A 21,833-nucleotide genomic window follows, 5' to 3' on the forward strand; every position below is an offset into this window, starting at 1 on the left:
ATGGACCACAAAACCATGCAATTTGAAATTCAACCTTCTGTTCTGCTTCCTGCCCCCGCCCACCTCCCACATCCGCAGTCTGTCATATTCGTTACAATTTGCATCTGAACTAAGTTATTTTTTGTTCAGTACACCTAAAGCTAGCTTTACTTTTACAGGTTATGTGCCATAAAAACTGGTGTATGTATCTTAGCAGTGTGAAACCCGCACCTACAATATTTACACTGTCCAGCAAGGAATCTCCAAAACCGAGGTTAAGAATTCTTGAGATCCTTGCATACCAAGAACTCTCAGGGTTCCTGCGCACCTCCTCCCCCGAACCATTAAAAGATAAACTCTGCCAGTCCCCCATTTCTGGCAGTATTTTAAAATATTTTATTCCAGCCGTTTTTCTCTCTTCTGGTGAGCTGTGCAAGGATCTAAGTAGGGCCCTTTGTGGAGCCTTCTATTGGACTGCGGCATCTAGGCGCATGCAGGCTCAACAAGTTTGAGCGTTAATCCGCCCCAGCCAAAACACAACCAGCTGGGAGGATGCGAGTTACTCAGCCATTAAATACAGTACATTTCACATCGACTGCGTGTCTGGTGCAAGTGTTAACTTCTTGTTGAGTTACTGTGCAGTTCCACGGGAACCTCCAGTGCCGTGCCCAAGTCACCTTTTTCAGGCCTTGGTCAGAGAAAGCGTGTCAGCAGGCTATTCAACAACAGTGGGCATCAGTGCTGAGTTCACTCTTGTCCTTACCCAATATCCACACTGGAACATTTTCCAACAGGAAGCACTGAACATTGAACAGGAGAAAAAACACTGGTGGATAAAAAAAAATAAAACCACCTTAGTCCAGAGACAAAGAGGCTGACTTTAAGAGCCATCAGCCTGTCTAGACAGAGATCAGCATAGACCACGATTGAAAGCTAGAACACAACTAGTCAACATAGCAAGGTTTCACGTTGAAAAAAATAGATCCATCAATGGAATTTATTTTCCCCCCTTTAACATCCACACCACACAGACACACCATTATTCATCCAGTTTCTCACCAGGAAATGAAAAGGACACTCCACCTTTCATCGACCCAAGAGTTTAACACACATGGATAAAAAAAATAAATTCACAGCTCAGGATAAAGCTACAACTGGGAACTAATTGTTTTTGTTAAAGGAGGAAGGCTGGCTTGTGCAAAAAAAAAAAGTGGAGGATATTACAGCTACAGAATAATGCACACCAAGTTTGGTGATCTGTCAACACCACTCCAGCAAGCAGATCAGAGCTCCAGCCTCCAAGTACAATAATTGGGTAGACATCCAGTGGGGTAGTTGCATTCAATGGGAGTGAAGTGGCCTCCTTTACTCAACATCCACCAACACCATCACCACCCCCCACCCCCACCCCCCACCGCCTCACATCTACCCAGACATCCAAGTAGGAGGTCAGGAGTCAGACTAATGAACTTTCTGGATAAAAAGGATGTTTGTTATGGAAGCAACCCAGAGCATCCATCTTCTGGATGCAAAGCAGAGGAAGAAATGGGCCACTTCCCATGTTATTAGGCACAGAAGGGAATGAAGTGTCAACAGCAAGCACTCTCAAACATAACATGGACCAGCAGAGTACAGCTACCTCCACCTTTCATTTGAAGAATTTCATTCCATGATCTTTTGAGAAGTAGTTAATCTTGCCAATTTATCCTCATTCATCCCCTAACTTGACATGGAGTTTAAATGTGATATTCTGTTGGCAGTGCCTAAATTCAACCTCAATCTTCCCATTTCCCAGAGCAGGCTTCATGGTGGAGCAATAGTTTTCCATTGCCAGTTTTTAAATTCAAATTCATTTGTGAATGTGGCTTGTGCACACCAGAAGTCTATGTGACAACAAAGGACATCACAGGCGAGCCTGATCCTGCTCTCATCAAGTGTTCACACATACCTGCAAATCCAATTACTAGATGGTGACCAGCAGCAGGAACCCTGGCAGAATATCCATTTTCTAACACAGGTGGTTAAGCACTGGCACCCCTCAGAAGGGCAGCGGTACATCAGCTATGTCAGCAGAGGCCAGGGATTGAAAATGTGACCTGGGACATTCCTGGTCTAAACTGCTCAGAGATTTTAAGCTGTGCTTCACTGAAGCTACTGAACTGTGGCAGGTGTCATGATGGTGACAGCAGCAGCAATGCAAGGCAAGTCCAGTGTTAGACTGTTCAATTTCCCCATGTTGGGCACAGTTATAATGAGGCACAACTGAAATTCACATACAAGAAAGATAAGGATGTTATTTCTGTCAGTGATGCATACAAAGACAGACTACAGGGGGTGCAGAGAACACAGGTTTGCTGGACTATGCAGTCAGCAAAAGATGACAGTGCTCACTGTTGGCTTTGAAAAAAGTTGCTCACAAAGATTTAGCAGGCTCTGTGTCAATTTTCCCTATTCCAACATGACTTTAAATCTTTATTCACTTTCTCCTCATTTTACAGAAATCTAAATAAAGATTGGAATTCAACATGGGATTAAGGTAGAAACTGAAATATCAAACTTAAAAATTGATTTTAAAAATCATGGAATTTTAAAATGTTATTCATAGGTATGGAACTCTACACTAGGAAAATTACTTTCCCAGGGGCCAAAGAGGTTGTTCATCAGTAATTATGAGTTAGTACACCATTAAAAACCTGGTTACACCCCATTCATCAAGGCTTAACATTTTCAGTGGCTTTTATGCATTATTCTTGCAGTTAAAAAGTTGAAGTTCATGTCAAATCACTGATTCTGTGTATATGTGAAGACAGCAACAGTGCATTGTGTGTGTGTGTGTGTGTGTGTGTGTGTGTGTGTGTGTGGGGGGGGGGGGGGGGGGGGGCGGTGGGGGTGGTGGAGCATGTTGCACTGATAGCAACTTCTGGATTTTCATGTTTAACTGCGCATGTGCAAATGTCAGAAATTGTTAGTTTTACACAGTGATAATGACGACATTGATATCTTTGCCATTAGTGTAACCACAAATTCCAGGCCATTGTCAGTTTGTTTGATGACAAGTTTTGAATTTGTTGGTTTAACAGGAACAAACTAGAGAGCCCATTTCCCCATTGGTGTTTTGCTGACAAGTTTGGAATTGAGAAATCAAGATTTATAACACAGATACTGTTTTTACAGTGGTGTAAGTGGGTTGCACCAACTTACACTCCCATTCTTGTTCTACCACCTGTCTCCCCTCTCCTAAAACATGTAAGCCCTTTCTGGGGGCTGAATCTGTGCGAGGCCACTTCTTCCCTCAGTGATTTTACACAATCCCAAATGCCAAACTGCAAAATGCAGATCAACAAATTATAACATTTACCAATATACAACTGATGCTTGCAGCAGATAAGATTTGTCATATAACAACTCGGATCCTCCACACTGTATAAAATAGAAGCAGCTATGTTTCCAGTCAAGACATTTTCCTGACCTGGAATTTATTGAACTTCCTGGTCTTAATTACTTGGCAAATCATGACATTATTGGAACCAGGACATGTTTAGAAACAAACCATTTGAAAACAAGCCTGACCCTTTTTTGGGTTGTGATATTTTAACAAAAAAAAAGTGGGTTGTTGTCCTCCTGTACTGAGCAACATTCCCCACCCACCCCCTCAACCCACCCCCAATACCATCAAAAACACTGTGGTGGTCATTCATCTCTTTGCTGTGGGCAAAATGGCTGTCATGGTTGGCAACAAAACAGTGACTGTAGCTTAAAAGTAATTTATTATATATGGGACACTGATATTTGAAATGTGATGGGTAGATCGAGAGAAACCCCGAGGAAATTACGCACCCTACCTCAATCCCAACTTCTTACTATATCTTTCTTTCATATAAAATCTCTTCAAGATTGACTTCAAGTGACTTTTGTTCCTCATAACTTATTCTATCAATTACTCTGCTGAAAATTGTTTTGCCTGTGTCTTTTTTAAAATGTTAACACGAAATGTGTGCGTTCAGAACTTCAGGTGAATCTCCTCAGGAGATTTGGCAGAAGTCCTGTAACCTCCTGGTTAATTACACAAACAAGGAGGCCCGTGTTCCTCCAACTTCAGCAAAAACAGAACTGTCACCACATGACAACATTCAATGAAAAGAGAACATCCAATTTTAAGTATATATTAAAACACGTTCAAACCCAAACAAAAATACTTTAATTAAAATCACGGGTGTGATTTTATAAAATTATGTGGGTGGTTGGGGGGGGGGGGCGGAAGTTAAATAAAGAAACAAAAACACTCCTGGACACACTTAGACGTAAGCAAATAAAACATCATATAAGAAAGCAGAAATTATCTACAACACGCGGGCATTCTAAAGACAGCTTCTACATTTGTTTTTAAAACAGACCCTACAGTGTCGGGAAATGTAACAGTTACATAGCTTCACTGATGTACAATCGAAAGACAGCCTTATAGCGACAAATGGCACCTGTCCGGCAATCCATTTTACATAGAGGGGCTCTTTTGAAAGTTACTGTGCTGGAACCTCGAAATGAACATTGCAAAATGTAATCACCGTCATAACTGACTGCCTGGAATACAATTAAAAATGTCCTCACGATTAAGTTTACACGACAGGTTACAGGACTGCATTAGATCAGTGGGAGCTACAGCAGCAGCTATGAAAATTAGGCAGCGAGGCCAATTGGGAGACAATTAAAGATAAACTTTACCAGCTAACTGCATTCACCTTATAGTTCGAACCGTTTCAAAAAGGTGGGGAAATCCGTTAAATGCATCGTGTTAAAAACAAGAGATTTTTTTTTTCAAAGACTTGGAGCTGGCAGTGTGTGTGTGTTCTCGGCAAGAATCCCGGGAAGATGCACCTGCTCACCTTCAATGTGCGTAACAAGTTGCCGAATGGTGTCCCGCAGCGAGGGATCGGGAACGCGATGCAGTAACTTGTAGACGGTGTAAACATTGGGCTGGACGCTCTCAAACCTCTGGATTTCGGCACGAATGGCCATGGAATGGGTCAACTGCTTTTGAGAATTCATCTTCTCCTCCTGTGCTGTGCCACTCTGTGCGCCGTACTTGTCCCTGCAGGAGCGCAGATCTCCCCCATACTGTTACCGCTTCCCCCCTCCCCGGCCCATATAAAATAAATAAATAAAAGTTTGAATGTGAGCGACTTTTTCAATCCTTCCCACTTGTTACCGAGGCTGCAATGTAGTGCTCGGCTCGCACCTCGTGTACACAGCCACTTCCGCAACTCGCAACCTGTGTCAGTTTCACTACCTGATACTGACATTGTCTCCACTGACGTCAGGCCGGGTGCTACTGCCTCAGTGCAAAGTTTGGGAGAGTGTTTCAATTATAAAGAAAGTTTGATTGTCCCCACAACACTTAAAGCCTCATAAACTATGCATGACATGTGCACAAACGGAGAAGGCTCACCAACACGCCGAGCTGACAGCTGCTGCACACACTTACTGCACTGACCCAGCGCTGCTGGCGGGGATGCTTTTTAGTCACCATTTGTGCGCCTACGAATCTTACCATTATTCACAACGTCAGCTTGCGGACAGTGTGCCGTGCTTACACATCATTAAGTTAATTTCAAGCACTAAATTAAAAGTCTGCAGGCACCTACCACAGCAACAACAAAAAATAAATACATTGAAAAACCATCAGGATGGAATCAGCGAAGGACAAAACGCTGAAGGCTTCACGGTGATGAAAAGGCCGTTAGTCAATTTGATTTTGCATTCATGATGAAAATAATCCCTCAATCGCCTCCTCAACGTTTCCAAATATCTTTATGACAGTAGCCCCCCTAAAATTCCAACTGTTCTGTTTCACTTTATTCCCCCGTCCTCCTATTTTCAATCCACTCTCCTCTTTACACTCCTCTTGTAAAGATGGGTGTGAACCATAGAAAAGTTTCGGCACAGAAAAAGGCTATTCAACCCATCGTGTCTGCGCCGGCAAAAGAGGAAAAAAAATAAAGAAAAACTAGCCGCCCATACTTCAGAGTGATCAAAAGGTCATCGACCTGAAACGTTAACGGGCCAGCTTTCAGCTCACTCAAAACCCATTCACTTACGGTTAAAATCGGCTCCATTAACTCTGTTTCTCGCTCCACAGATGCTGCCTGACCTGCTGATTATTTAAAGCATTTTGTGTTTTTATTTCAGATTTCTGTTCCTGTTACACCTAGCATGTGTCCATCACAGTTCAAAGTGCCACAGAGATAAAAACAAAAAACTGCGGATGCAGGAAATCCAAAACAAAAACAGAATTACCTGGAAAAACTCAGCAGGTCTGGCAGCATCGGCGGAGAAGAAAAGAGTTGTCGAAGGTCTGTCGAAGGGTCATGAGGACTCGAAACGTCAATTCTTTTCTTCTCCGCCGATGCTGCCAGACCTGCTGAGTTTTTCCAGGTAATTCTGTTTTTGTCAAAGTGCCACACTTCGTTATGGACAAGGAAAAGTGCTTTTCTTTATTTTACACGATGTTTATCTAACTTGGGTCAGAAATATACTGGTAGTTACCAGCATCATTTAGACTGCTTCCACACAGGGAGTACCTTGAGCAGTGACTTCAATGGCACAGACTTGATTAACAATTAAGCATCATAAGCTGAGCCACGAGCAAGGTCAGAGGGAGATCTGCAAGTATTAGTTTTAAAAAAATGCCATGCTATTTCCCTCCGAGTAAGAGTATATACTGTCTTTAGTTAGAAGTTAGTGCTGGAGCTCCAGCACTGTTGTTTGAAAAGGATCCCGACAAGTGGAGGCAGCTTTCTGGTACCTCACTCATTCCTCAATCGAGCGTCAGGTGGAGAGTTATTCAAAAGTGAGAAGGTGGCATCAGTCAATCCCAATCTTGGCCTTTGGCTCAGTACCACACCTGCTGGGACAGTTAGCCCCTCAAACATCTTAGAGTCATAGAGGTCTACAGCACAGAAAAAGGCCCATTGAGTCTGTGCCGGTCAAAGAAGTACCTAACTATTCTAACCCCATTTTCCAGCACTAGGCCCATAACCTTGTATGCCACGGCATCGCAAGTGCACATCCAAATACTTCTTAAATGTTATGAGGGTTTCTGCCTCTATCACCCTTTCAGGCAGTGAGTTCCAGATTCCCACCACCCTCTGGGTGAAAAAATTCTTCCTCATATCCCCTCTGAGCCTTGTTCCCCTTACCTTAAATCTATGCCCCCTGGTTATTGATCCCTCCACCAAGGGGAAAAGTTCCTTCCTGTCTACCCTATCTACGCCCCTCATAATTTTATACACCTCAATCATGTCTCCCCTCAATCTCCTCTGCTCCAAGGAAAATAACCCCAGTGTACCCAATCTCTCCTCATAACTAAAACTCTCCAGCCCAGGCAACACCCTGGTAAATCTCCTCTGCACTCTCTAGTGCAATCACATCCTTCCTATAATGTGGATTCCAGAACTGCACGCAATACTCTAGCTGTGGTCTAACCAGCGTTTTATACAGTTCCAGCATAACCTCCCTGTTCTTATATTCTATGCCTCAGCTGATAAAGGCAAGTATCCCATTTGCCTTCTTAACAACCTTATCTACCTGTCCCACTACCTTAAGGGACCGATGGACATGCACACCAAGGTCCCTCTGATCCTCGGTACTTCCCAGGTTCCTACCATCCATCGTGTATTCCCGTGCCTCGTTTGTCCTGCCCAAGTGCATCACCTCACACTTATCCGGATTAAATTCCATTTGCCATTGATCAGCCCATCTGACCAGCCTGTCTATATCCTCCTGTAATCTAAGGCTATCCTCCTCTCTATTTACCACCCCACCAATTTTTGTGTCATCCGCGAACTTACTGATCAACTCTCCTGCATTCAAGTCTAAATCATTGCTGAAGTCCAAGTAACTACGTCAAATGCATTGCCCTTATCTACACACCTGGTCACCTCTTCAAAAAATTCAATCAAATTGGTCAGACGTGATCTCCTCTTAACAAAACCATGCTGACTGTCCTTGATTAATCCCTGCCTCTCCAAGTGTAGATTAATTCTGTCCCTCAGAATTGCTTCCAATAGTTTTCCCACCACTGAGGTTAGAATGACTGGCCTGTAGTTCCCTGGTTTATCCCTTCCCCCCTTCTTGAATAATGGTACCACATTGGTTGTGCTCCAATCCTCCGACACCTCTCCTGTGACCAGAGAGGTATTGAAAATTATTGCCAGTGCCCCTGCTATCTTCTCCCTTGCCTCACTCAACAGCCTGAGATACATTTCATCCGGGTCTGGAGATTTATCTACTTTTAAGCCTGCCAGACCACTTAGAACCTCCTCCCTTTCAATGCTAATTTCTTTAATTGTATCACAGTCCTTCTGCCTGATTTCCATACCCACGTCGTCCCTCTCACTTGTGAACACCGACACAAAGTATTCATTTAGAACCCTACCTACATCTTCCGGCTCCACATATAAGTTACCACTATGGTCCTTAATGGGCCTCATTCTTCCCCTAGTTATCCTCTTACTCTTAATGTACTTGTAAAATAACTTTGGATTTTCCTTTATTTTACCTGCCAATGTTTTTTCATGCCCCCTTTTTGCTCTCCTAATTTCCTTTTTAAGTTCCCCCCTACACATTCTATACTCCTCTAGGGCTTCTGCTGTTTTGAGCCCTCAGTATCTGCCATAAGCCCCCTTCTTTCTCTTTCCAATCCTGCATATCCCTTGACATCCAGGGTTCCTTGGATTTGTTGGTCCCACCCTTTATCTTTACTGGAATATGTTGGCCCTGTACTCTTCCTATTTCTTTCTTGAATGAGTCCCACTGCTCTGATGCAGATTTACCTAAAAGTAGCTGCTCACAGTCCACTCTGGCCAAATCATATCTGATCTTATTAAAATCGGCCTTCCCCCAATTTAGAACTCTGATTTCTGGCCCATCCTTGTCCTTTTCCATAACTCCATTAGATTCAAGGCTGTTATGATCACTATCTGGGCTTGAGAGTCCTTCTGAGTCAGAGGTAAGAGTGCTACTAATTGAACCAAGGCTGACACTAAGTTGTTTGCATACCACTCATTTTGCATTGCTGTGACATGGAAACCACTTGGCAGCTACTCAGTGAACTGTACCAAAGCAAATATCAGAGAAGGAAGAGAAGTTGTAATGGAAGTAATTGATTGGAAGACGCTCGGTCTCCACTAGTTAATCCCCATCCCTTGCAATAGCATGACTTGAAATCAGAAACACACATCAGGCAACAAATGATCAGAAACTGACGAAGAGCCTCCACTTTAGCCTGACAGACCTGCTGTGAATTTCCAATCTTTTCTCATTTTATTTCACATTTCTGGTTTTTGCAATACTTTTTTTTAATTCCCTACAAAATGAAACATGTGGGCAACTTCATAGACCACAATATCACTGATAAATACAAAGTAATACCATTTGAAATGACAGCCAGAACTAATCCTTCAGAGTGTAATTTGTAAGCATTAAGCTTCCCCCCAACCGCCCCTACAAACAGCACCAATCTGGGACATGTAACAAAATATAATTCTGGACTAAAAGATACAAACAGACTGTACCAAATTTTCCACAGTTATTTTGCAAAAGTTCAGGTACAGAGTGCACACTTGAAGTACAATCTGAAAATAGTGCATAAGAGAAGTTTAGTAGAAAGGTGGTATTTAAAGGGAGTGTCAAAAAATGGGACAGTTCAGAAGTCATTCTAATCCATTATCAGCTTTCGCTGAGGCTGAAAAAAACAGGGGACTAAGATACCTTATGATATGCAGGATCTCAGTCCAGAGATTTAAGGGTGGGAGACTGAAATTTTACATGCAGGACTCACCAACAATGACAATTTGCATTTATATAGTCCCTTTAACATAGTAAAAACAGCCCAAGGAGTTTCACAGACACAAATTGACACTGAACCAAATGGGGAGACATTAGCACAGAATACCAAATGTTTGGTTAAAGAGGTAGGTATTAAGAAGCAGAGTTGAAAAGATTTAGGGAGGGAATTCCAGAGCTTAGGGCCTATATGGCGGAAGGCACGGCCACCAATGGTGGTGTGAAAAAAGTGAGGGATGCACAAGAGACCCAAGTTGGAGAGTTTGAGAAAGGTTCTTGAAGAGATAGGGAGGGGCAAAGCGCGGAGGGGTTTGAACATAAGGATGAGAATTTTAAAATTGAAGTGTTGCCGAACTGGGAGCCAATGGAGGTTTGCAAGCACAGTAGTGATGGGTAAATGGGACTTGGTACAAGTTAGGAAACAGACAGCATAGTTTTGCACTTTGCATCTCAAGTTAACGTAGTGTGAAAGGTGAGAGGCTGGCCAGAAGAGCACTGAAATAGTTAAGTCTGGATATAACATAGATGAGCATCTCAAGAGACAGATAGGATGATGCAGGGGCAGAGACGGAATATGTTACAACCATGGAAGTAGCCAGTTTTTGTGATGGGAGTGAATACTGGAGTTGAAAGCTCACTCAGGGTCAAAAAATAAGCTGAAGTTTTGAAATGTTTAGTTCAGCATAAGGCAGTGGTCAAGGAGGAGGATGAAATCAGTGCCTAGGGATGAAAGTTTGTGGCAGGATTGAAAACAACGGTTTGGTCTTGCTTATATTCAATTGGAGAAAGTTTTGGCTCATCCAAGACTGGCTTCTAGACAACAGTCTGACAACACAGAGTCAGGAGCGGGTTGAGACAGGTGATGGTGAGGTGAAGCTGGGTATCATCAGTGTGGAAACTGACATTATAATTTCAAAGATCTCCAAATAAATGGGATGCTGAAAAGAAAAGAAAAAACTGGCAAGTCAGCACATTAGACCAGGTGGCAGTGTGAAGCCATTGTGGGATGGCAGAGGTTTAAGCCTAGAGCGTAGTTTCTGCTTTCAGTTGAGAGATACAGATGTGTTACCATGGGTACAGGAAAAATAAGATAAGAATTTGCCTACCCCTTCTCCTAATCTTTTTGGAGTATTCTACATTGTTATTTCTAGCTCATAGATATAGAACATACACATCAAAACCCCCAAGGTCCCCAACATTATCAATGGGATCTACATCTCTCGAAATAAGTAATACAAAGGCCCATGGTCAAGTTCTTACTTTTCTCTCAATTCAGTCCACCACTCTTCTCCCTCAACAAAGTACTCTTTTTTCCATCTCCCCTGGAAAACTGGCACTAATCTTCCACCACCTCACCACTCCACCACCTTCCCCCCCACCTTCCTAGTTCAAGCTGGTATTCTTCTTTCTCCCCGATTCAAACTTGCACTCATCTCCCCCCCATCCCAGTTCAGGATGGAACTTTCCCTCCCGTCTTGCTCAGTTAATGATGGCAAACCCTTTTGTCTCCCACCTCAAGGTGTCAGGCTCAGCATTTTCCCTTTTCCCCTAAACAGGGCCAAGTTAGTTGTAGCACTGAGGGAAAAAGGTGGGGGGGAGGTACTGATTTTTGTCAGCTTTCAAGTTGCTATGTAGGTACCATGTTTACCTATAAAACAATAACTTCACAATGTAATTCTTTCAATGTGGAGACAGAATTGGTGGCTTTAGAACATTCTGATGGACATGATGCAGACATAAGTGCAACTTGCTTCTTTCCACTTAACAGCACTGATGGCTATGTACAATGTCTACAATGCCATGTGGTCCAATATGTACCATGGCTCACCTAGATATGTAAATTTCACAGATATAACTTATAAAATGAGGTCTCCAATGTGGATCACTTATATTTTTCAAATTGTTCAACACAAAAGTATTTCAGAAAAAATCAGTTAATAAATGAGGTTAAGGTCAAGGCCTGGATTTTGCAAACCGGAGGGAATCTTACTGATCTGTAGCAGGGTGGGCATTCCACCTGCCCATTCCACTCTTCCCCGAACTGTATCCTCAGGCTAATGGCCATCATTGTGGTGGCCTCCCATTGGTATTTCTGGTCCTGCTGCGATCTTCCTTTAATGCTGCAACTGCACTTTTAAAACAAAAAAAATTGTGGAATGCCAGTCTTGACCAAAAATGTTAATCCATCTTTTCTCTCTTAAATGTTGACTTAGCTGCAGCATGTCTCTAGCACTTGATCTAGCTTTGATCCTGTGTTTTGAACCTGGCTGTAACTTATGTGGGCCTCATCATTTCTATTTGGAACAGTTAGTTGACCAGTTTCATGAACTCAGTTGTTCCTCCCTCAGTTCATTCTCTGAATAAGTGAAAGATAATTTCTCTGTTAGTTTATTAATTGATTTTGGCAATGCTACTAGAAAATAGTCAATGAGCAAGATGCACAACTCAAGAAACAATGAGCAGCACATCTCTGCCTTCTGTAGTCACCAATGAATAAAATAAATACTTTGTCATTGAGCATAGCAACCACTTGCTGATGCCCTTTTCCATTATATTATCCTTTCGCATATTTCATTTCTCACATACTTTATTTATAAGCTAGGCTGCAATCACCTCAGTCTTACGACCCATTTTTTGCCCCTGAAGTTGAATTTTACCCTCACTGACTCAATTGTAACCCTTCCTCAAGGCAAAAGTAATTCTTCCCTTTTCCTCTCTCCCAGGACAATATGCTCAAAAGGTGATGCAGGTCTTGTGCCAGGTGCTTGGGTAGTCGGATGATCTTGTAAACAGACAGGAAGATTCTAGTCTCATCAGACTGGATGGCAATATTTGCCAATTTATTCAGAAACCTGGGTGAAGGCCCATATTGCAGAACGTAACTGTGCTCAGGTTGAAAAGTGTAGGAAAGAAGTCAAGAGAGGGAACAATGGTTTTGGCAACACTAAAAAGTAGTTTTCTTTTAAATTTGGAGATCGAAATAAGAAGAACAACTAGAAGGAAGGGAAAAGATCACTGCATTACCTTGGAAAGCGCAAGTAAGAGATGGTACAAGAAGTCTCAATCTTATCTGTGAAGAGGAGCCAACACCAACAATATTCTCCAATACAAAGCACTAGAGGGCGACAGCACACCATCAATGGCTATCCGTATCAAATTCTCAACAATACTGTATGAAGATCCTGAAGGGACATTTTCCACCCAGTAGCAGATTTTGTTTATCTTTTCCAAGCAGGATATACATTCTCCTGCACATACATTCACACACACACCTTAAACCAGCTTATATTTCAACTCTTTCTTGGACTCGAACTCAAGTTCTGTCGAAGGGTCATGAGGACTCGAAACGTCAACTCTTTTCTTCTCTGCCGATGCTGCCAGACCTGCTGAGTTTTTCCAGGTAATTCTGTTTTTGTTATACATTCTCCTGTTTCCCTCTGGAGGTCTCCCTTTGCCACACATCAGTTGAGAGAGTAACTACACAATCTATTTTCACTACTCTACCAATGGCTTGGTATCATTGCCCTGATGGGACACATTTAAGTGTGTGTGTGGGGTTGCAGAAAATTGAGATGCTGGTACCAGTCAATAAAATTGATGGTAAATACCCTTGAGAAAATCGTGCACGCAGTCCAATTTGAGTAAATAGATAACCAGGGCAAGGCTGAGAGTTTATGGAGGCATCATAAAAATTCTAGTCAAGCAACTAATGATTTTGAACTTTAAAAATCAATGTTTATCTCTAAATTGCAAAAGTTGTGCAATTTAAAAACTCTTGAAACATCTGAAAGTTTGTGTTAGATTGAAAGATCCAATATTAAACTAAAAAGGTCAAAAAAGCAAAATAGAAATGAGACAGCACAGTACAGAACCAGACTGTCAGCATCCGAAAACATTAACAGTTTCAGGTATAGCCTCTCCGTCAAAATTGATAAAGGTAAAAGTAGTCTTTAATGTCTCACAAAGATAAGATCAGCATATTTACACAGTAGGTCTGAGTTTTTAAGCAATATCCCAACAGATGCCTTTGCAGAAGGCTGAGAACTAGAGAGTTCTGCAGCCATCAGAAAAGGCTGAAAATAATCATCTCACTCAAGTCTACAGTTTGCTCCAGAGGTCCAGTAGATTATTGGACTGTAAGAAATATCTCCTGAAGATATTTTAGTCCCTTGTGGATTGATTCAACCTTTGTCCAAGAATTTATGTTACCAGTAACTTGCTGTGTATTTCTGCTTCTGTGTAATTATGTTGTAAATGGATCTCACTTTATTAGTTTTAGCTGGAATGCAACAGTCCAACCAGCATGTCATTTACTGCCTTTCAAGCTAGATAGGTGTGTACAGGGAGCACCCAACTTAATCTCCACAAGTTATAGTATAACTAAAGAAGAATGGTTAGTCCTATCGTCACATTTACAACACACATTTGGGCATAGGCATCTCTTCAGTGCAGTACTGAGGGAGCGCTGCGCTGTTGGAGGCGCCATCTTTCAGCTGAGATGTTAAACCAAGGTTCCATCTGTCCTCTCAAGTGGGCATAAAAGATCCCATGGCACTATTCAAAAGGGGGGTAGGGGAGTTCTCCCAGTCTCCTGGCCAATATTTATCCCTCAATCAACATCATAAATTATCTGATCATTCTCCTCTTTTGTGGAAGGTTGCTTGTGCAAATTGGTGAGTGTTTCCAACAGTGATTCCACTTAAGTACTTCATCGGCTGTAAAGCAATCTGGGATGTCCAGAGGTTGTGCAATGTGTTATATAAATGCAAATTCTTATTTATTTCTTGATGCCATCACAGCTCAAAATGGTAGCAATGGGTAGTTTGGGCTTGTTTGCAGACTTAAGGAAAGGGGAATCACTGATTTGATACAAAGCTCATTTTATATTTCAGTTCAGCCTTCCCTTCTCCTCTCAAAAATAAGCCTTCAGAGATCAAACACTTTGCCACTTAAAAGCACTTACATGCCAATATAATGGAGATCCAGCAGAATAGTTTGTGGGACCTTGCTGTGTACAGAATGGCTGTTAACCTGGTTTGCTCTTCAAAGTAATTAATTGTAGGTGAAACACTTGGAGTTACAATAAGGTGCTATATTTCACCAAAGCACCTTTTTTCTTAGAGTTCTTTTTCTCCACAGCATTGCTCCATTCTACTTAGGCTTCTGAAAGATAAAATGTATTCACTTTGCAGGATAACTACAGACAGCAAATACAAGGAGAACTTTCACATGACATTTTCTTGTAGATTTTTCCTAGTGCATCTGTACTGAGCAAGAGGGAGACTTCTAAAGCTTTGAAGTTGGAACAGCTCCACACACTTAACTGTAAATTGAAATTGGAATAGAGGTTTTCTTACTTTAATAAATAGAAACTGCAAACTTCTACCTCAACCTAACCTCAACAAGATCAGTACACTTACTGCTTGCCAAAAGTACCAGGCTAAAGTCGTTTGGATTGTGCATTTCACATGAGGTTTATGTTTATTTCAAGTGAGGCAACTAAACATTTTTCATCGATGATTGCTTCGGTGCCGCTTCATGCTCTCATCTGGATCTGGAAAAATTTATTAATTTTGCTTCCAATTTCCACCCCTCCATCTTTTTCATGTGGTCCATCACTGACACATCCCTTCCTTGACCTCTCAGTCTCAATTTCTGGTGATAGACTGTCCACCAATATTCATTACAAGCCTGGACCCCTCCCTCTGGATTCTTACCTTGGCTTGATCTTTTCATTGAGAACTGTCGGCGCGACATTAGTCGTCTCAATTTCTCTGCTCCTCTCACCCGTTCTAATCTCTCTCTCACTGAACTTACTGCACTCCGTTCTCTCAGGTCCAACCCTGACATCGTCATCAAACCCGCTGACAAGGGTGGTGCTGTTGTTGTCTGGTGCACTGACCTCTACCTCGCGGAGGCTGAGCGTCAACTCACAGACACTTCCTCCTACCTCTCCCAGGACCATAACCCCACCACTGAACATCAAGCCATTGTTTCCAGGACTGTCACTGACCTCATCTCCTCTGGGGATCTTCCTCCCACAGCTTCCAACCTGATAGTCGCCCAACCTCGGACGGCCCGCTTCTACCTCCTACCCAAAATCCACAAACAGAACTGTCCCGGTAGACCGATCGTGTCAGCTTGCTCCTGCCCCACAGAACTCATCTCTCGTTATCTTGACTCCCTTCTCTCTCCCCTTGTCCAATCCCTTCCCACCTACATCCGTGATTCCTCTGACACCTTACGTCACATCAACAATTTCCAGTTCCCTGGCCCCAACTGCTTCCTCTTCACCATGGACGTCCAATCCCTCTACACCTCCATCCCCCACCAGGATGGTCTGAGGGCCCTTAGCTTCTTCCTCGAACAGAGGCCAGAACAATCCCCATCCACCACTACTCTCCTCCGTCTGGCTGAACTTGTTCTCACACTGAACAATTTCTCCTTCAACTCCTCTCACTTCCTCCAAATAAAAGGTGTGGCTATGGGCACCCGCATGGGCCCCAGCTATGCCTGTCTCTTTATGGGGTATGTGGAACATTCCTTGTTCCAGTCCTACTCCGGCTCCCTTCCACAACTCTTTCTCCGGTACATCGATGATTACTTCGGTGCTGCTTTTTGCTCTCGTCGGGACTTGGAAAAATTTATTAATTTTGCTTCCAATCTCCACCCCTCCATCATTTTCACATGGTCCATCTCTGACACTTCCCTTCCCTTCCTTGACCTCACTGTCTCAATCTCTGGTGATAGACTGTCCACCAATATCCATTACATGCCTACCGACTCCCACAGCTACCTTGACTACAGCTCCTCATACCCCGCTTCCTGTAAGGACTCCATCCCATTCTCTCAGTTCCTTCGCCTCCGTCGCATCTGTTCCGATGATGCTACCTTCAAAAACAGTTCCTCTGACATGTCCTCCTTCTTCCTTAACCGAGGTTTTCCACCCACGGTCGTTGACAGGGCCCTCAACCGTGTCCGGTCCATCTCCCGCGCATCCACCCTCATGCCTTCTCCTCCCTCCCAGAAACATGATGGGGTCCCCCTTGTCCTCACTTATCACCCCACCAGCCTCCGCATTCAAAGGATCATCCTCCGCCATTTCCGCCAACTCCAGCATGATGTCACTACCAAACACATCTTCCCTTCACCCCCCTATCGGCATTCCGTAGGGATCGTTCCCTCCGGGACACCCTGGTCCACTCCTCCATCACCCCCTACTCCCCAACCCCCACCTATGGCACCACCCCATGCCCACGCAAAAGATGTAACACCTGCCCCTTCACTTCTTCTCTCCTCACCGTCCAAGGGCCCAAACACTCCTTTCAAGTGAAGCAACATTTCACTTGCATTTCCCCCAACTTAGTCTACTGCATTCATTGCTCCCAATGCGGTCTCCTCTACATTGGAGGGACCAAATGTAAACTGGGCGACCGCTTTGCAGAACACCTGCGGTCTGTCCGCAAGAATGACCCAAACCTCCCTGTCACTTGCTGTTTTAACACTCCACCCTGCTCTCTTGCCCACATGTCTGTCCTTGGCTTGCTGCATTGTTCCAGTGAAGCCCAATGCAAACTGGAGGAACAACACCTCATCTTCCGACTAGGCACTTTACAGCCTTCCGGACTGAATATTGAATTCAACAACTTTAGGTCTTGAGCTCCCTCCTCCATCCCCACCCCCTTTCTGTTTCTTCCCCCCTTCCTTTTTTTTCTAATAAATTATATAGATTTTTCTTTTTCCCTCCTATTTCCATTATTTTTAAATATTTTTAAATCTTTTATGCTCCCCCCATCCCCACTAGAGCTATACCTTGAGTGCCCTACCATCCATTCTTAATTAGCACATTCGTTTAGATAATATCACCAACTTCGACACCTATGTGTTCTTTTGTTCTGCCGTCTGTGATTTCTCTCCCCCCCCACCCCCAGCCCCCCACCCCCCCCCCCCCCACCCCGCCCCCACCCCCAGGCCCCCCCCAGCCCCCCACCCCCCCCACACCACCACCACCACCACCACCACCACCACCACCACCACCCACCACCTAAAGGCAGCTTATATTTCAAACCCTTCCTGGGATTCACCTAGTTCTGTTGAAGGGTCATGAGGACTCGAAACGTCAACTCTTTTCTTCTCCGCCGATGCTGCCAGACCTGCTGAGTTTTTCCAGGTAATTCTGTTTTTGTTTTTTTTCATTACAAGCCTACCGACTCCCACAGCTACCTCGACTACAGCTCCTCACACCCCGCTTCCTGTAAGGACTCCATCCCATTCTCTCAGTTCCTTCGCCTCCGTCGCAACTGTTCTGATGATGCCACTTTCAAAAACAGTTCCTCTGACATGTCTTCCTTCTTCCTTAACCGAGGTTTTCCACCCATGTTGGTCGACAGGACCCTCAACCGTGTCCGGCCCATCTCCCACACATCTGCCCTCACACCTTCCTCTGCCTCCCAGAACCATGATGGGGTCCCCCTTGTCCTCACTTATCACCCCATATCAGCCTCTGCGTTCAAAGGATCATCCTCCGCCACTTCCGCCAATTCCAGTATGATGCCACCACGAAACACATCTTCCCTTCACCCTCCCTGGTGGCATTCCGCATGGATCGTTCCCTCTAGGACACCCTGGTCCACTCCTACATCACCCCCTTCACCTCAACCCCCTCTCACGGCACCTTCCCATGCAACCGCAAAGGTGCAACACCTGCCCCTTTACTTCCCCCCTCCTCACCATCCAAGGGCCCAAACACTCCTTTCAAGTGAAGCAGCATTTCACTTGCACTTCCTCAGTTTAGTCTACTGCATTCGCTGCTCCCAATGCAGTCTCTTCTACATTGGAGAGACCAAACGCAGACTGGGTGACCGCTTTGTGGAACACCTTCGGTCTGTCCGCAAGCATGACCCAGACCTCCCTGTCGCTTGCCATTTTGACACACCACCCTGCTCTCATGCCCACATGTCTGTCCTTGGCTTGCTGCAATGTTCCAGTGAAGCTCAATGCAAACTGGAGGAACAGCACCTCATCTTCCGACTAGGCACTTTACAGCCTTCCGGACTTAATATTGAGTTCAACAATTTCAGATCATGAACTCTCTCCTTCATCCCCACCCCCTTTCCAATCCCCCCTTTTCCAATAATTTATTAAAAAAACATTTTCTTTTCCCACCTATTTTTAAATTTATTTCGATCTATAGTTTTATCTCCACCTTTTAGCCCACTTCGATCCCTTCCCCCCACCCCACCCCCACTAGGGCCATCTGCCACTAGCTTGTTCTGCTTGCTACCCTTAATGTCCCCAATAGCACATTCCTTAGATAATATCACCACTGTCAACACCCCTTTGTCCTTTTGTCTATGACATCTTTGACAATCTCTTCTTTGCCTCCACCTATCACTGGCCCTCTATCCAGCTCTACTTGTCCCACCCTCCTCTACCAGCTTATATTTCACCTCACTTCTCTAGTTCCTTAGTTCTGTTGAAGATTCATACGGACTCGAAACGTTAACTGTGTTCCTCTCCGCAGATGCTGCCAGACCTGCTGAGTTTTTCCAGGTATTTTTGTAAATATTTTTCTTGGTTATGTAGTATACAAGAGAAATGACAAGACTGATTCTTTGTCAAAGAGCTACATCTACGGGGCCATTTTGTCAGTAATCAACACTAACTGTTAAGTGGTGTGGTCTCCACACAATGACATTTCAGCAGCTTCTCTGTGTATTCCCAATTCTTTGAAGAACATCATCCAAAGGATGCCTGAAGCCATCAGTGAGCACAAGGTCAAATTTTTCAGTCGACTTGAAAAAGAAACCACAAGCCAATTTTGTACTTAAAAGCACAGAGGAGATAGAAGAGATTCCCGAGACCGGGCATCAAAAACTACTAGATTCAATGTATGATTTTTCTCCAGGTTCTAGCAGAAAGAAAAGAGGAAAAGTGCATTTTCAAAATCTAAACAATATTGGATTGACTTCCAATTTTCTTTCGCTCCCACTTTCATTGCTATTCATACAATGCCAGAGAAACTATGTTTCAGGTAAGTAAACAGATTAATTGATAGCAGAAGAGGTTTAACGGGAAATAAGGGGCTGTAGGAAGAATTATGAATACAGTTTTTTTATTTCCAATTGATAAAGTCCAGTTATTAGAGGATCCCATCACTTGTCAGGGGCAAATCATGGCTTGGTTACAAAACTCATCTTGGAGAGCTTACGTGTCCCTTGCAGTCCACATTACTTTATAGGTTACACAAACAAGTCATTCATTTAAATACAGCTCCCCCAGAACAACAGAGTAACCAGCAACCTCAAGTACAATCCTGTTAATGCTTTTGCTTTCCGGGTGGAGTGGGGGAGGGGGTGATGGGGGAGGGAGGCCTATCTTTCAATTTATATAATCCTGTGGGAATAATATCCTGGGGGTTACCATTGACCAGAAACTGAACTGGACCAGCCATAGAAATACTGTGGCTACAAGAGCAGGTCAGAGGATGGGAATTCTGCGGCGAGTATCTCACCTCCTGACTCCCCAAAGCCTGTCCATCATCTACAAGGCACAAGTCAGGACTGTGATGGAATACTCTCCACTTGCCTGGATGAGCACAGCTCCAACACTCAAGAAGCTTAACACCGTTCTGGACAAAGCAGCCCACTTGATTGGCACCCCATCCACAAACATTCACTGCCTCCACCACCTACACACAGTAGCAGCAGTGTGTACCATCTACAAGAAGCACTGCAGGAATTCACCAAGGATCCTTCGACAGCACCTTCTAAACCTGTGACCTTTACCATCTAGGAGGACAAGGGCAGCAGACACATGGGAACACCACCACCTGCAAGTTCCCCTCCAAGCCACTCATCATCTTGACTTGGAACTATATCACCATTGCTTCACTGTTCATTGTCACTGGGTCAAAATCTGGAACTCCCTCCCTAACAGCACTGTGGGTGTACCTACACTACATAGGGAAGTTTGGGATGGGCAATAAATGCTGGCCCAGCCAGCTATGGCCACATCCCATGAAAGAATAAAAATATGACATTAGATATAATGATTGACAATCCTTTTGGCCAATAAAGCAGCTACCCTGTCAGTACAATCAACCAACTCAGGAGAGGAGGTCAAAATGATATCAGAGCTTGAAAGAGTGTTCATAGATGACTAACAATTTAAGTTTGGACTCATAAATGTTCCTCTTTTCTTCTGGCTGATGTGGTGGTCAGGACCTCTCCAAAAAGCACCCTAGAAGAGGATACTGCTAATAATAATGCATATGAATAAACATTCACTGTTTTTATTTCATACTTACAACATTTGCAGTTTCTACCTCTTGATGAGCACATTGCTGATTGAATTAGTGACCTTTCCTGCAACCACAAAAAAGTAGAAGTACCCATAGTTACTTGAACAACACTAAAAAAATGATTTGGTTGCATTTAATTTAAATCTCATGTTCACATGTGTGAATGCTTCCCCAAATCAGTGGAATAATAGTCATATTAATATTTCCAGCCCCAAATGGACTCTCAGCTTGTACAGATGCAGGGTTCTTGTGCATGTGTAATGTACTCACTGACTGCTTATCCATCACAGTCTGTTGATTGTACCAGCTCAATTCAGATCATAAATTTTATTTTTTTTTCTGCCTATTAGATGATCTCTTGTAGCAATGTACATTGGGAGGCAAATGTAGTCTTCAGGTAAAATTAAGTTAGAGGGCCAAGAATAATTGGACCAGGGTGCAGAGATGGAGTTCAAACCCTATTTCAAGGCATATATTCTACTCTCATTTTGCATCATAACTGCTGATAGTTAAATTTCAATAGGTTAAAGCAGAGTTTCTCTGCAGTACAGGTTGCAAAGGTCCATAATTTTACCGAAAATTGGGCAAGGTCATGGCAGAGAATGTCAGAAAATTCAGATGTTGAGGCCCCTACCACTGCCTCACCTGGGAGTTCCCACTCCTTGTCTAACTGTTGCATTTGAGATGGTGGTTGCAGGGAAAATATGACCCT

At 43.6% G+C, this 21,833-nt stretch overlaps 1 protein-coding gene and 1 long non-coding RNA gene across 2 annotated transcripts in view; both read right to left on the bottom strand.

Moving 5' to 3' along the window:
• The window catches only part of LOC121273261 (arf-GAP with GTPase, ANK repeat and PH domain-containing protein 1-like), a 134,340-nt gene extending 129,055 nt beyond the window's left edge, over positions 1-5,285 (bottom strand). Inside the window, exon 1 of the mRNA XM_041180291.1 lies at positions 4,860-5,285. Coding sequence (XP_041036225.1) covers positions 4,860-5,022 — 163 coding nt within the window. The 5' untranslated portion in view covers positions 5,023-5,285. The remainder of the gene's footprint in view (positions 1-4,859) is intronic.
• A 6,575-nt stretch (positions 5,286-11,860) lies between these two features.
• On the bottom strand, positions 11,861-21,186 carry LOC121273262. The gene is made up of 3 exons (XR_005941968.1): positions 21,128-21,186; positions 14,783-14,982; positions 11,861-11,950 (listed from the first exon to the last, which is right to left on the bottom strand). It is a non-coding gene; the product is annotated as an uncharacterized LOC121273262 (long non-coding RNA).
• Positions 21,187-21,833: the final 647 nt, after the last annotated feature.

The sequence above is a fragment of the Carcharodon carcharias genome, chromosome X, assembly GCF_017639515.1.
Source record: "Carcharodon carcharias isolate sCarCar2 chromosome X, sCarCar2.pri, whole genome shotgun sequence".
NCBI classification, from domain to species: Eukaryota; Metazoa; Chordata; class Chondrichthyes; order Lamniformes; family Lamnidae; genus Carcharodon; species Carcharodon carcharias.